General features: G+C 32.0%; 1 protein-coding gene across 2 annotated transcripts in view; it reads right to left on the reverse strand.

Moving 5' to 3' along the window:
- Window positions 1–1979: 1979 nt before the first annotated feature.
- tfap2b (transcription factor AP-2 beta) overlaps window positions 1980–17007 on the reverse strand; it is a 20177-nt gene continuing 5149 nt past the window's right edge. For both annotated transcript variants that reach the window (XM_041253412.1, XM_041253413.1), the window contains exons 3-7: window positions 13514–13574; window positions 9172–9391; window positions 8468–8586; window positions 7012–7153; window positions 1980–5345 (exon numbers count right to left, since the gene is read on the reverse strand). In XM_041253412.1, coding sequence (XP_041109346.1) covers window positions 5045–5345; window positions 7012–7153; window positions 8468–8586; window positions 9172–9391; window positions 13514–13574 — 843 coding nt within the window. In that variant the 3' untranslated portion in view covers window positions 1980–5044. The remainder of the gene's footprint in view (window positions 5346–7011; window positions 7154–8467; window positions 8587–9171; window positions 9392–13513; window positions 13575–17007) is intronic.

Consider the following 17007-nt stretch of genomic DNA (forward strand, 5'->3'; position numbering starts at 1 on the left):
AGAAAATGCTATGAAAATAGGTTTACAAAAACTTAAAATATTAAAAACTGGGAACGTTGAAAGATATTTTAAGAAAGCTATGATAATCATAACAGTAGGTCGAATTTGTTTATTTTGCACCTAGACAATAATTATAATTGTAGACGACACACTTGTACTGTTCATCATATGAATCCTTGTAGACCTATTTTTTTTCCAACTAAACTAGGCCTATAAATAAAGAGCCTAATGGGTTAGCTCATGTATATTCCAATAGGCCTGCAATTCCTTCTGAAAAGTACTTTGTTTATCAGAAAATAATAAAGATATGTGAAAATCTCTTAAAAAGACCATTATCAGAATGTAAAAAAAAAAACAAAAGTATATTACCGCATAATGCGGAACATATGCAAAGCCAATTAACTCAAGCTCTCGAATAGTCGAAATATTTCAAACCGTTTAGACTAAACCTTGCCATAGATCGTTTCTGCCTAAACTGATCACTCAGCAAAGAATGGAAACTCAGTTTAAATGCCACACATTATGACGTGTTCGGGCAAGATAGGGTTCAGGCTCGCCTTTATATTATATAGGGTTCTATAATCTTATTTCTTTTACTAGCTGAAGTATCCAGCGTTGCCCCGGGAAATTCAGTATTTCATAACAAATTGAGGAACGGTAGCCTCATGGTTTCCTATAATTTAGCGATCATGGGTGTCGCCCAATGCACTTGGACCCCTTTCCTCTTTTATTACTTTATTTTTTTTTTTGCCAATTGATATATATATAGATATATATATATATATTATATATATAATATATTATATATTATCTATATATATATAGATAAAAGAAAAAAAAAAACAACAAACAAACATTTTGTTTTATTTTTTTGGTTTTCTGGGTTTATTTAATTTCAGATACATGGCTACTGTAGTGATCCAGCAATGGCGTTCCTATATAAAGATCCCCGGGGGTCAAAATTTTGGATCCAAACATAGCCCTCGACCTTTTTCTTCTTCAGAGGAGGCTGTGCAGAGTTAGGTTGCACTGGCTCCTGCAGGGTCCCAATGCATAAAGGAACAGACAGACAGACAAACTTTCTTATATATATATATATATATATATATATATATATATATATATATATATATATATATATATATATATATTGTATATCTATTTATATAGGTCACACTATATTAATGTGCCTGACTTCACATCACAGATCATACTTAATGCGAGTCGTTAAATGTTTGATTGTATTGCTACCCAATTAACATGACACTTCCTTGCATTTCCTGTGTTCATGTCAAAAGATACAGAAATTACCGGTTGATTTGTTAGTAATGAAAATGCTGTTCCTGCAAAGGTGTGTTTGACATCTTTACAGTGATAGAATTAACTGATAAACCAATGGGCCACAAGACAACCTGAAACCTCCTATCCTTTATGCCTTTACAGATGGTGCATATTTTGCATTGTACCTAATCGATGTATTAATTACACACACCACACCATTATTTTAAAATTACAGAGAAAATATTTGACAGCTTCCTGTACCCCAATCAAATTCAGATAGCATTGCAAATGCTTTAAATACAAATAGTAAAACTATGTGTTCTACGTTGCTCCAATTTCTTTAAAATAAATAAATAAACCGTACAAAAAAAACAAAAAAAAAAACATGTAGTTATCTAGATGGTTTTTAGTCTGCTAGTGTTGCGCAACATTCTCATTATCGCTTTATTGATTGTTCATTGACCACCCCCTTCAAATCGTATTAACCATCTTCTGACAATCTGCCGAACAGAGTATATTGTTACTGGTGCTGTTTAGCATTAAATGGTTAAATTCAGCACATACATGCATAAGTTTAATTTTAAATATACCTGCTATCTTAAACAGGATTTCACCTTTGTAATAGCCTGTAAAAATAATTTTGTCACTGATTTTGCAAAATAAGGCGATACCACATTTGAAACAGGAGAAAAAAAAAATACAACAAAACACAAAGTTTATTGTTTATATAAATGAGATCATCACTGGACAAGAACCAATTTCTACCCATCACCATAACAAATGGTCTATAGAACAGAAAAATAAAATCATAGAAGATGCTATCTAAAGTCAAGCTTTTTCACCCACTCACAGAAGTATAGTCACAGATAAATAACCCAAACTACTTGCACACCATATTTACAAATTCCCATTAAATTAAGCATAAATAAATATATACAGACATGAACCCTAATAACCCCCTCCCCTCCTTAAAATTACTCCCATTGTAGATCGGAATAGACAAATATTGAATATCATTGTAGGTCAAGAAATTGATCAATATATTCTTTAAGGAATATATTCTGGCATATTGTGAAGGGGTTAGTAATATAACAAAAACATGTGTAACATTTGCAGTTGTTTAAATAATATTACATTGCATTCCAAAATATGTAAACAAATCAGGTAGAAACATATCAAATATATTTTTGCATTTATGGAAGGGTAATTTGAGTACAACCGGTGATTATTGATGACTATGTCTGCGCGTTTCCAGGTATAAACTTTCCAATGGGCACTGTGTATTGTTAAAAAAATGTAGCCTTGAAGAAAAGTGTATGACCGGACAAGAGTAAATTCTACTCACAAACAAGAATTTGGTAAAACATTTTCAACATGACAGGGATTAATTTAATAATAATAATAATAATAATAATAATAATAATAATAATAATAATAATAATAATAATAATCTCAATTTTTTGCATTGGCAAACAAAGGGACTTTGGCACAAACTGATTAGGTTGCCCTAATTTTGACAGATACCTTTATCTTTTAAACTCAATTGCACATAACACATTGCATCCTGTTTATGAGACGTTAAAGACTTGTTTGTCAATATTTGATACAACGCTATATAAATTATATTTGGAAACTATAGCGCTGGTTCTCCATTAGCAATTCAATGTATTTATTTATATTTCTTGCTGAAACCCCCACCATCTAATCAAGGATATGTGGATTCGGTGAACCATTTGAATTAATCTTATGACACTTAAGTGGATTATAGTTCATCTGTATAATTATGTTTGGCGGAAGAGTCACAAGCATTACAAGAGTACTCTTATGTATAATTTATTTGGTTATAGGGACAGAGGCCCTACATAAATTATTTTTTTCAGAAAATGTGCCTACTCAATCATACACCTATGTGTAGTGAGATTCTAGCTAAAGTTTTGATTTGACTTGATTCCAAAATAATGATGGGTTTAATTTATCTAATCTTTTAATTATATACTTGGGTGCAGAAAAGGGTAAGTGCTTGCCAGCTTTTAAAAAGCAATTTAACATGCATAGACAAGAATGACCATAAAAATCTTAACTGAAAATGTCAGTTTAAAAATGTATGGTAGCACGAGATGTTTATCAGTTTATCTGCCAGGGCTCAAAAAACAAATCTACACCTTGAACATTGTGTTTGGAGTCGATCCAAACTCCCACTGCGCAGCAGTATGAGCCATTCAGGGTTTTTCTTCAAGCCGTAATTATAAATGACCTTAACTAAGTGTATGTTGGAATGACTTAAACTGAACTTCAGTGTTTTTGAATTATTTTGCGATTTTAAATACTGTAGTTAATAACACTTTGTTGACAAAAAGGATAAACAAGGATAAACTTGGTTTACAACTAATAGGCGGACGTTTTGAAAAGACATGATGAATGTAACGTATAATATCTGTTGCTTAATGGTCTGTGATAAATCAAGATATTTACTAGATCTATATTGTATATTTTTGTATGCAAGCATTCTATTGAAACCAGATAGAGATGGATGAGGACTGTCAAGTTCTCAAAAGTTGAAAAACTCAAATATGAATTATTATTATTATTATTATTATTATTATTATTATTATTATTTATTATTATTATTATTATACTTATACACTTTTGTGAATATGGCTGTTGACATAGATGATAATGGAATGTAATATATTGATGGGCTCTTAACCCCAAACACTGTACACAAGTATGCCAAAATGTGTGGAGCTTTTTATTATCAGTTATTCACAGAATTATTTTAGGGGACCATATCAACTGATATCAGGCTGCAACCTATGTAAAGAAGATATCACCAATGGAGGAAAGTCGTACGTTTCTCCTTTTTCTATGCTATCGTTAAAATGAAAATAAAAAGTGCCACAGTGTAGTCAATCGATGATGAATTAAAGTACTTTCACGTTAAATATTAAATATTGGTATTACAGTACATGTGCAATGTGTCAGTCTGTCATGGTACATTTTCTTCAATATCATAAAGTGTACACTTCATTTACTTTACAAATCTGTTTTTATCAAGTGCCGTCTCATCCCAAAATTTGAATAATCAGGAAAGATTTATGGGTATCGCAGTTTAGAAAATTTTAGGCCAAATGTACTGTAGGTTAAGTATCAGATACAATGCCACGATATTACCAGCACAATGTTGATTTCATGAGAACACACACATACATTCAGCACCGTACTGATACCTGAATTCAAGATACCCTTGTTTGTCCAAAGGCAATTTATTCTAGAAAAAGGTGAAAAATCATTACGTGGCAATGGACAGTGTTACAAAAAAATCTGTCCCACAAATTCAAAGAAAATATAGTCTTGAACAGATGAGATATCCATAGGTTATATATTTTGAGGGAAAGAACAATATGATATATCAGGAACTTGGCACGTGTCAAAGGTCAGGGAAAAAAAAATCCTCAGAACTGTGTAAAACCAAAACTGCAAGAAGAATGGGTGAATTGAATCCCAGGAATACAAAAGAATATATATATATATTTATATACTGGCAAAGTCACAATGTGGAGTGTTTGAATCATCAGCTAAATGTCTGTTTCTAAAAACGTAAGGTGAAAAAGAAATCCTTTGCTTCCGATGTTGACCCACAGTGTTCTCTTGTGCATCTGTTTCTTCTTCCTTTTTTCTTCCTCCTTGAAATTGTTCCTTTTCCAAGTAGTTGCAATATTTTAAAGCTAGAATATAAATGATTTGGATGGGTTTTTTTATTTTTTTATTTCCTGTGTTTATCTTCTTTATCTCCAGACTTGGAGCCAGGTCCCTCCCCTGATGTGTGCCTGTTTGGGGTGTTGTTATTTAAAAACATCTTGTCCAGTCCTTTCAGGGCCTCTGTCAGGTAGTTTTGGAGGGCGGTGAGGGCAGCACAGATGGCGGGAGACCCGAAGCCATGAGTGATGAGGCTAAAATGAGATAAACAGCTTTGGATGCCCGGTTCCAAGATGGGGCTTGGCCTGCTGTTGCCCAAGGGTGTCCTGTCCTGAGCCAGGAGGTCTGTAAATTCCTTACAAAGTTGCCTGGGGAGGAAGAAAATGAAAATAATTACTGTCAGATAACACAAATCAGATGTGCAGAACTAGAAAACTAGTTGAACCACTGAAACATGCTCCATATAAAATAAGTTTATATTACATTGCAACACTGCTTAAACAGTTGTGGTGGTATTGTCAAGGGATCATTTATGTGTTTGTTTTATTTGCCGCATTTTTTGTTCACCACTATACTCATAGAAACTTCTACCTAACATGTAATCTCTTTTTCAGTTTCTAATGTTTGCCTGTTTGCCTGAAAGATCCACCTTTGTGTCAAGTTTCACAAAGATCTAACTATAATGTATGCAAACCTTCTGTTTCCGCTTAACATTCATTAAAGCCTTCTAGTCCAAAGTCAATATTCATGTTTCCTCATTTCTGGATTGTTTCTATGGTCTCATGTCTTGCTTTGTTTATATGAACAAAATCCTTATTTTAAAAAAAAAAATGCTGTTTAATTTAAACATCACAGTTACTCATACATAAGTATAGTAAGTGTTTGCAGCCACAGTATATTGAATGTTTCCTGGTTTGTGGGTTTTATTAGATGAGGGGGGTTAAAGGTTTATGGAGAAATGTAAAAACACCTGCAAAATGTGTCTGAATCATTAGCATAGTGCAAAAAGGAGAAACTTTGCAATTGGAATAAAGGTTAATGGCTCTTACAAACAACCTTAAAAGGAAAAAGGAGCTCTGCAAGCAATTAAGGCTTTTGATGTTAATATCTTATGACAAAGTGAAAAAGTGTATCACGTTAGAAAACATTGGGGCGAATTTGAGGAAATGCTTTTTAAGCCATCCATATATTAATGTAAATTAATTTGTCAGTAGTAAAATTTATACTTTGGGGCTTTACAGCTGTGTTGGAAACAACTTACAAAACATAAAGCACTCGATGTGCTGCGGACACAGACATTGGCAAACTTTATCTGAATACTTACATGAATCGACATTCTTCCACTAATCAACGTGAGGTTATATAGATGAAAGTGTTTTTAGGTGTATGTTTATGTGAAATCTTTAATTATGTGTGCGCTAGTCTGAAAGTAAACCTGTCACATATGTTCTAGGCATATTTCTATCCCATACTATACTACTAATAGTAATACGAAGAAGAAGAAGAAGAAGAAGAAGAAGAAGAAGAAGAAGAAGAAGAAGAAGAAGATATTATAAAGAGAACACCGTTTGTAATTTTAACCAACTATTGCATGGCAATAAAAACAGAATCTGATAAACAGACATACATACTGACATTTGGTAGTGGTGGGTAGTAGTTATTTTGTTTTAGTGTCTAAAATATAATCTAATTAAAAGAAACATTAGGATTTGATGTTGTGTTGAATTTAATGCATAACTCCATGACTTGATAAAAACTCTTGATGGTAGTTTGTGACAGCTGGTCAACAAATTAATTGTGTAAGTGAAACTTAAATGTGTTGACTGCAAACTAATTATATTTGGTTTGATTTAAAATAGGATTTCCTATTAAGTTGTTTGATATACATAACATTAAAATGGGGTTACCTTTAAATATATTTTAAAAACAGTGCAATCTAAATATTTGTGGAAAGTCATTTCATATCTACTTCACACTGTTTCACTGTCATGCGTATTACCAATGTTGATAAAAAGTAAAGTGCAGGCTACTTACTTCGTTGCCAGGATCATGTTTTTTCGTGAATGCAGCTCATTGGGATCTGTGTGTTGTCTATTTAAGTATTCAGATATAGCTTTAGCTGGAAATTCAGTTTCACACATATAGCCAAAATCCCTGGCTAAATGCACCGCTTCCCCTGCAAATAAAACAAATCACATTTAGAAGATATTTTTTGTAAATGACTTAATATAAAACGAATTTAATTATTATTATTATTATTATTATTATTATTATTATTATTATTATTATTATTATTTATTATTATAGTAAAATTGTTGGGCCCGTTTATTATATTATTATTCGTTCATAATAAATGGGATTAAGTCGTTAATATAAATAATAATTCCCATTAAAGTAGTGATGCCTACCTTTCCAGGCGTTATTATAACCGTTTAAATGTACGGTTTTGGGTATAGAAATCGCATGGAAAACAATTGATGTACAAAATGATGTTTTGTACAAATAAAGTGATGCAGTGGCATTGTATAATGTGGGTCCTTTATTATTCACTTTCTTCCAGAGTTCCATTTCAAACGATCTTAAGATACATTTCAAAGGTAACACCTTTTCTTCTTCCCAGGAGAGCTGTGCAGTTTAGAATTGCAAAATATATGCAGTTCTTTCTAGCCTTAAGACTCCTCGTGTCATTTTAACTATAGGCTTGGCATTAGGAAAAGCTAACTATAAAGGAAAGCAGGAATATGACATGACAATTTTATAAATGTAAATGTATTTACTAAGTTCTGTCCCAGTACTACATCAAATAAACAATAAATACATAAATAAATCCATATTTGATGCTAGTTTTTTTTTTTTTTTTTTTTTTTTTTTTTTTTTTTTTAATTGCATTAGAAAATAAAGTTACGGCAATAACTATTGTAATGATAATTGTCATTTCCCCAATAAGCATGGTTTTGGGTTTCTACCCTGCAGAGGTTCACGTCATCAGACTCCCACTGATGTACTTTTAACCGCAGAAATAAGACCCAGTAGCTATAGAAAGTCAAACTCTAGGGGGATTCCAGTAGAATATATGTTGGTTCACTGGAATAAATCGTTAGAACGATAAAAATAAAAATAAATAAATAAATAAATAAATAAATAAATAGATAAATAAATAAATAAACCCGAATTCTCAGCCAGAGGAAACCTGGAATATTTCTAGCAACTACAAATAGTTACATTTAATGAAAATACTTTTATCACAAACCCTATTAAATAATAATAATAATAATAATAATAATAATAATAATAATAATAATAATAATAATAATAATAATGTATTTCCAAGATATGCATTCACATAGGGCAACTGTAGCATTAATTGTTGCAGCAGACAATAAATGCAGAGAGAAAAAAAAAATCAGAAAATTACAGTAGTGCATCGCTAGCACTATGGCACTACACGTCTACGTTTTCCGTAGGTCTGTATATCCAATGCTCTGCTTACCTTCGACTAGCGAGGTTAGTAGCGTGACATTTGCAGCTTTGCGCCTGCCTGCGGGTAAATTCAAACCGATTTTTTCTAGCTTTTCTCTCAGTGATCTCCCTCCGTTTTTCGATTTTGCTCTAAACAGAAGAAAAATAAAAGTATTAGCAGAAGGAAATGAACCATTAGGCCGAGTTGATTATAAATGCCATACAAACTGTTAGCGCAAGAAAGTGGTCATCTCAGAACGTATATAGGCAACAAAACACACCTTGGCGTTTTTTTTTTGTTTTTGTTTTTTATTTTTGCTTTAGAATATACTTACAATATCTGCAATAGAGCCATATCTCCACACAGTATCTACCATTTTGCTAACTTTGCAGCATTTTTTTTTTTTTTAATAAAACGAAAACCAAACTTCGAATGGCTAATGTTACAGAACTAGTAAGAAATAACAAAGGCGCCTGTACGAATTCCGAGATTATTATTATTATTATTATTATTATTATTATTATTATTATTATTATTATTATTATTATTATTATTATTATTATTATAAGATGTTGTTTTCTTTTTATAAACTTATGATAGATATTTTGGTTCATACTGTATTGTCTCGTTAATTTAGCGTTATGAATCGCGTTAATCACAACCTGGAATAAACGTTCAGGGCCATTCAGTGGTGTGCCTGAGTATATGGTTCAATACTAGATAGTCCAACATACCTCCTGAGAACTCCACCCAATAAGGATGCATTCAAACATTCTGGAGGGGAGAGTCGTCTCTGAACCTCGCCCACGGTCACTTTGTATTTGGAAGTCGAACTAAGAAGGGACAAGCGACCAGGTACAGAACAAAACACTTCATTGGTGTTGACACCCATCCCCCCAATTAGACCATCCTTGCTCATCATAATAGAAGTGACACTCTTGCTGGGAACTGGAACTGAAAGAAAAACAAAAATCACTAAGCGACATTTGGGAATTGCGGAATTTGTAGACGTATTTGTATATTTTTAAAACTGATGCTTGCCATGTGTAATGCATGTACTGTATTATTACTGTGACTTGACCAAGCTTCAGCGTTAACCACGGCATCAGTTGAGGTGGAACGATGGCTAGGGAAATTATTATTTATAGGTACACCACCTATTTTTTATATATATATATATATATATATATAGAGAGAGAGAGAGAGAGAGAGAGAGAGAGAGAGAGAGAGAGAGAGAGCGAGAGCGAGAGCGAGAACGAGACTTAAATCCGAGGCAGAGCTAAGATATTTTAATTATCAATCACTGGTTTCTCATGTTGGCTATAGTTGGAAGATATATGTGATTTAATAAATAAGGAGTTTAAATTGTTGCATCTAATAAAGCTAACGATTTTTCTTTTGATACAAAATGCATATATAAATGATGAACGCGTTGGTATAGACATCAGCTATATAGTGGTGATATATATAATATATATATATATATATATATATATATATATATATATATATATATATATATATATATATATATATATATATATATACGATTGCATCCATATCTGTAGTAGCGATATATATAACATCATATATATATATATATATATATCATTGATATAATATATATAATTATATTATATATATATATATATGCGCAACCATATATTATATATATAGTAGATATATAGAACATAACAAATATGTAATTATAATATTAAACCCCATAATATTTTATTATTATTATTATTATTATTATTATTATTATTATTATTATTATAAAAAAATAATGGATATTCGATAAGTCTCTCTATTATTAAATAATCAATTAAATAATACAGGTATTGTATCATTATGCTATGTGGTACCTTGGCTGCGTCTTAATTAAAGAGATAAGGTCTATGTGTAACACAGCCACGTCCTTGTAACATACACTTTACTTTGCAGAAACATTCGTTGTAATGTAATGCTGAGTCGTTGTTAAATAAAACACATAAAGTTTTGTCTCAGTTTTGAAAAACTGTACCCTTTGAACCATATTGTGTAAGGTTGCTGCTGAATGGCACTACACTGAAATTAACCATGGGTTCATATGCGTAGTATCTTATTTTTGTTCGGACTTTGTAATACGGTAATAATCCAATTAAATGCAAGTATACATTTAAAGCATTCGTTAAACAAACTTAAAAATAAAATAAAATAAAAAAACATGTTTTAAAAAAGAACACAATGCCAAAGCTGTATGCGGATATTAGGATTCGGAAAAAAGTGTTATATTTTAGGTAAGACTTTATTTCTGATTGTATATATATATATATATATATTATATATATATATATTATATATATATATATATATATATATATATATATGACATATGATCACTGTTGCATATCACACATCATGTTTAATGCGAGTCGTAAATGTTTGATTTAATTGCTACCCAATTAACATGACACTTCCTTGCATTTCCTGTATCCACCGATCATGTCAACAGATACAGAAATTACCGGTTGGTTTGTTAGTAATGAAAATGCTGTTCCTGCAAAGGTGTGTTTGACAGCTTTACAATGATATAATTAATTGATAAACCAATGGGCCACAACCTGAAACCTCCTCTCCTTTATGCCTTTAAAGAAGGCACATATTTTGCATCGTACCTAATCGGTGTATTAATAACACACACCGCACCATTATTTTAAAATTACAGAGAAAATATTTGACAGCTTCCTGTACCCCAATCAAATTCAGATAGCATTGCAAATGATTTAAATACAAATAGCAAAACTATGTGTTCTACGTTGCTCCAATTTCTTTTAAATAAATATATAGAACGTACAAAAAAAAAAAATAATAGTGTAGTTATCTTTTTTTTAGTCTGCTAGTGTAGCGCAACATTCTCATTATAGCTTTACTGAATGCTCATTGACCAGCCCCTTCAAATCGTATTAACTATACTCTGACATTTTTTTTTTTTTTTTAAAGCCTTCCATTGTCATCACCTATGAGTTCAAGCGGTATGTCTTAATGTTAGGTCTAATGGGGCAACTTGAAGACAGAGTCCACGGTCCCTGACTATTGTATTAATGGCTCAACGGGTGCTAATACAGAAAATTAGCCTTAAACGAGCTCTGGAGATCTCCACTTGAAAAGGTCATTTATCACGCAGGCTACTTCAATTCGACTCGTTTGCTCTCTCTACTGGGACCAACTCATTTCCCCTTAACTAAATTACTTTAGAAATGTCAACCAGTCCATACAAACATTAACAAGAATATTACAGGGCGCAGCGATTTCTAATTATACACGTCTTAAAACGAAAAGTGATGCCATTGAGTCAGCAAACAATTTCCAAATGTATTTGTAAACCCGTACAAGCTAGCACGTGTTAATAAACAACAGACCCTTCAATGTTCATGTACAATAGTCCTAATCTTAATCTTTGTGAATAGAAATGTATCATGATATAATACAAACAAACAAAAATAAAATACATAATTGGACATAAGAACATAGAAGTCGTTATAATCATTACCAATAAAATGTGTTGTTTATTTATTTTACAAAACTAATTTATCGAAGGGATAGCTTTATATTAATAGTGGCGGACCTGAATGGAATCTATATTAACACTTGTGCTGCCTTAAATAATAACAAGCAGCTTGTAATAAACTTTAATGGTGGAAGAATAAAGCCATGTGTGAAAAAAAGAAAGCAGCGAGGGTAAAACGAAAAATAGTAGTCTGACAGAATAAACAAATAAGGTGCATGCAGTATCCCTTAAATGAACCTACTGGAATATTTAGTTGAGGCTTTTCAACAGCCATGTTTTTAGAAAACGAAGAAATAAAACTCATTTATTAACTTAGTACAATGGTAACTGCTTTTGTGAATAAAGCCTCTGCCCCCTCTTAAAGTTATAGCACGTCTAAAAAAACAATACATACATAAATATTAAACACTATGATGGTCCCTTTAAATCTACGCCTTCACTAACTGTGCATGTGTATAGAATGTTTAGTTTTCTTTGCTTGACTGACATTATACACCCTTGTATAATATGTATTTATCTCATTGCTGATCATTGAGGTGATAGCAGCGGTATGATAATAGATACACGTTTGCATAGATCAAGGAACTTTCCTTGCACGTAAAGGACACGTGTAAATGGCAACAAAACAATAACCATTATTGAATAACAGAGTATTTCCAATACATGAGGCAAAACTGAATACTCGTGCTCAGACTGAGGTTCAGACAAGAATTGTTCTTTTTGGAAAATAATGGCATTTGAATTAAGCTTAAATGTAGAAGGCTTAATAACTGTTTTTTTTTTTTTTTTTAAATTGTAAAATTATGTCTATGTATTTTTTTTTTTTCAATTATTATTATGGGCTAATCATGTAAAATACCACACACACACATACAACGGGGGTATAACGGCTGTGTACAAAAAATATCCCTTCTTTTCTGACACGTCTTGAAATAAATATGTTTTTATCATTTAAACCTTTTGTGTACATTTAAACCTTTTCATTACACACACACACACACACACACACACACACACACACACACACACACACACACACACACACGGCATACTTTATGTTGTTTATTGTTGAACAATTGTGCTGAAACTTAAAACAACTTTTTTTTTTTTTTTTTTTTTTCCTGGGCTTATTATCAGGATAAAAGAGTAAAATCATTGCAAATCAGTGTGAAATGGTTGAATAAAACAAACGCTGTAATAATATATTCCACTATACCTATTTAAGCTAAGATTACAGACCAACACTAGAATGTACATGTTCTTTGTTTAAAACATTTGGAGTGGCTGTGGGCTGGCTCGTCGCATTTAAAACAGCAGGGGTTAAATGTTCAATGCTATATTAATGTGTGTTTATGTGTGGTAGTGTCAGTGGTAATTATGTGTGTGTGTATGTGTGTTTGGGGGGGGGGGGGGGGGGGGATTTACTGTACTGTGTATTACAACATGTACAGTTCTCAGTAAAATGGTATAAACAAGATACAAAAAAAATAAATAAATAAATCGTGATAGCTTGAAAAATACCATACCTTTTTTAATCACGGACTGGTCCAATAGACTCATGCCACTGTTATTGGCGTCTTCAACTGTCTGTGAATATCAAAACAGCAAGGATCAGTCCCATAACTATTTCAATTGACTGGATATTAAAGCGCCCAGTATATAAATCATGTCATTCTGAACTCCAGATCCTGTTATTTCCATTTATATTAACCCAGTCGAGGAGTTTTATCATTTCAAAAATCGACAAGGAAATCAAATCCGCCGAAATTATACAGGCTTCTAATACAAACAAGGTCCACAGTTGCTAGGGTACGATTGGTTTTTTGGGGTTTTTGGTTTTTTTTTTCTTTTTTTTTTCGCACAAAGCAATGATGTTATATGGACATATCTGTTTAAATAAACATGCACATTTATTGACAGATATATGCATTCAAACATTATCTGCCATTATCGATTTCAAAGCATTTGTTTTAGCCGTTTATGAATCTATAACAACAAAAATGTATACTAATGTATCAATATCTACTAATGCCCCCTAAAATATTACATAGTACTGAAACATCATGTTGAGTTATTATTTGAGTGAAATGTACGCAGCATTTTAAACTAAACTTTAGATTCCAGTTATGTGTATTTGTTTGTTTATTTGTTTGTTTGTTTGCTTGCTTGTTGGTTTTTTTTTTTTTTTTTTTTTTTACCTTAATATGGCATGTGATAACTGGGTCTGTTATTAAAAATGAAAGCCCTATTGATGCATTTTTCTAACATGCTTAAATCATCTCCAAGTAAACATATGAAATAAACAGTGAAATGCTGTATTTCAAGGAACTGGCAGAACCTGTTTATTTTAAATGACTTTCTAAATAAAGGCTGTTTACTTATTAAATACATAATGCATTGGGTGGGTTAATAGGGTGCTGTATAGTTCGACATTACAAGCTGTAATGTTTCTGATTGTCTCTAAAGTGCTCTAAGAGATTTCACTCAGATTACTAATTATAGAGTAGGGGTTTTAGTATAATGTTAACTTTTTATAGGTATATATAGACTATTATTAATATCCATATATATATTATATCTATATAATATTCTCATATATATATATATATTGCTATAGATATATATATATAAAATATATATGCTATACACACACACACACACACACACACACACACACACACACACACACACACACACACACACGTGTATTTGATTTCGAAGAAGAAACACTGTTCATATAAACATATTCGCGTAGTGAAGACAGAGGGGTGGCCTCTCCCCAGAGAAAGCTCCACTAAAGCATTAACTGGCACGAATTAGAGCAAGAACCAGATAAACGCACTGCCTCCATCAACAGTGTGATTTTAAAGAGTTGTTGTAGTTAATGAGAACACTCTTGTCTGATTTTCTATCTAATTATGACCGCCTGCTGTTTTGTGTACAGGATATACACTCAGCATGTTGGCACTTAATAGTCGCACAGAGGATAGTAAAGATTTAATTACGACTAAACGCGGAAATAAGGAAAAATTACACTTTTAATTATAGTTCTCTTAGTTAAGGGTGATAAAGGCTTCGAGGTTGTTTGAAAAATAGCAATGGTCGGGATATCTCTCTCTCTCTCTCTCTCTCTCTCTCTCTCTCTCTCTCTCTCTCTCTCTCTCTCTCTCTCTCTCTTCTCTCTCTCTCTCTCTCTCTCTTAAAATAACGTTCTAAAAGGGAAGACTAAACGATCATTATAAAGCTTATTAAATGGCCTTATAAGCATTTGCAGGTTTCATTTAATTATCGTTGGGCAGTGCTGAAAAAAAAGGCAAATGGTATTTTAGTAGGAAGCTGGCAAGTGCATTTTGAAACGTCTTAATTTACGACCCACTAACTTTGAGAATTAAATGCTGGGTCATTATTATTATTATTATTATTATTATTATTATTATTATTATTATTATTATTATTATTTGGGCCCCCACCGCAACCAGAGTGTTCTGTGACGATGCCACATCTTTTTTTTAGTATTAACATTACAATTTATAATTAATTAACTTCTCGACACATTAGGTATAACAGTATTGTTGAAACAACTTGTCCACGGACGATAAAAATACGACGTTAAAGATTTCATACAGCACGGAAGTATACAACAAGTCATGTAACAGGTGTATTATTATATTAATATTATATAATAATAATAATAATAATAATAATAATAATAATAATAATAATAATAATAATAATAATAATAATACAGTACACCCTGCACATATTTATGTCCTCGTGTATAAATACAACAGGAGGACCACAGTCATGTCCTTTATTGAACTTTGCTCTAATGAACGCTGTGTATTTAACAATTACAGCGACAGAGAGTACAGGAAGATGGTTTCTTCTTCTTCTTCTTCTTCTTCTTCTTCTTCTTCTTCTTCTTCTTCTTCTTCTTCTTCTTCTTCTTCTTCTGTATTGATATTATTCCTATAATTATGTAGCATATTGTTATTTTGTAAAGTTTACTATTTTTTTTGATACTGGAGACTTCTTTCGGTTTTAACCACGTGTGAAGCGCTTTAAGATGTTGTGGTATGAAATGCGCTATGTATACAATTGAAAATGTAAATCGATCAAAGAAATTACAGTGATCCTGAAAAGACAACTCTTACACACCGACTCCTCCCTGTATGAAATGGCTATGTATACCAGTGAAAATGTAAATCGAGCAAAAAATTACAGTGATTCCCTCTTTCTGTTGAGAGGGGAGGGAGGAGGGGAGGGAGGGGAGGGGGGGGGGGGGGGGGGGGGGTCGACTTTATGGCCCGCTAGCAATCATTTGTTTTATTTGCAATTTTCAGTCCTTTTAATCCTCTTTGAGGAAAATGTTACACGGCTGTGAATTTAAAACTTTAAAAAATCCTTATTAATTTGTACCTCTTCTAGCAGTAGGCCTATCTGTAAGCTACCTCGGCTAGACTGTGTTCTTGTTGAACAACAAAGCCATGGACAGAAAACACTAAAAGGACAGGCCAAAACAGTCCGTTTTGTTGAGTGTTGAGCTGAATTATTAATTAATAATTAAGTCATCATTATATTATATATATATATATATTATATATATATATATATATATATATATATATATATATATATATATATATATATGTGTGTGTGTGTGTGTGTGTGTGTGTGTGTGTGTGTGTGTGTATGTGTGTATGTGTGTGTCACGTGTGTTCTAACATTTAATAATTATTTAGTTGTTAAACTAAATTTTATTGTAAAACACAATGTAACACAATGCTGTGTTTATGGCGCAGGTCCAAACGTGGACATTACATAGGAATATATACAATTACATATACAGCACATATTAGATAGAAAATGGGTGTGTTAGATTACTTAAACCTATAGCCATATATGACTAATGATCTCGAGATATTCAAAATATATTCCTTGTGTTGAGGGTTCATATATTTTCAGACATGGCATGGTTGAAACACGACACCAGCTACGATTCGACTCGAATATAGAAATA

The sequence above is a fragment of the Polyodon spathula genome, chromosome 6, assembly GCF_017654505.1.
Source record: "Polyodon spathula isolate WHYD16114869_AA chromosome 6, ASM1765450v1, whole genome shotgun sequence".
NCBI classification, from domain to species: domain Eukaryota; kingdom Metazoa; phylum Chordata; class Actinopteri; order Acipenseriformes; family Polyodontidae; genus Polyodon; species Polyodon spathula.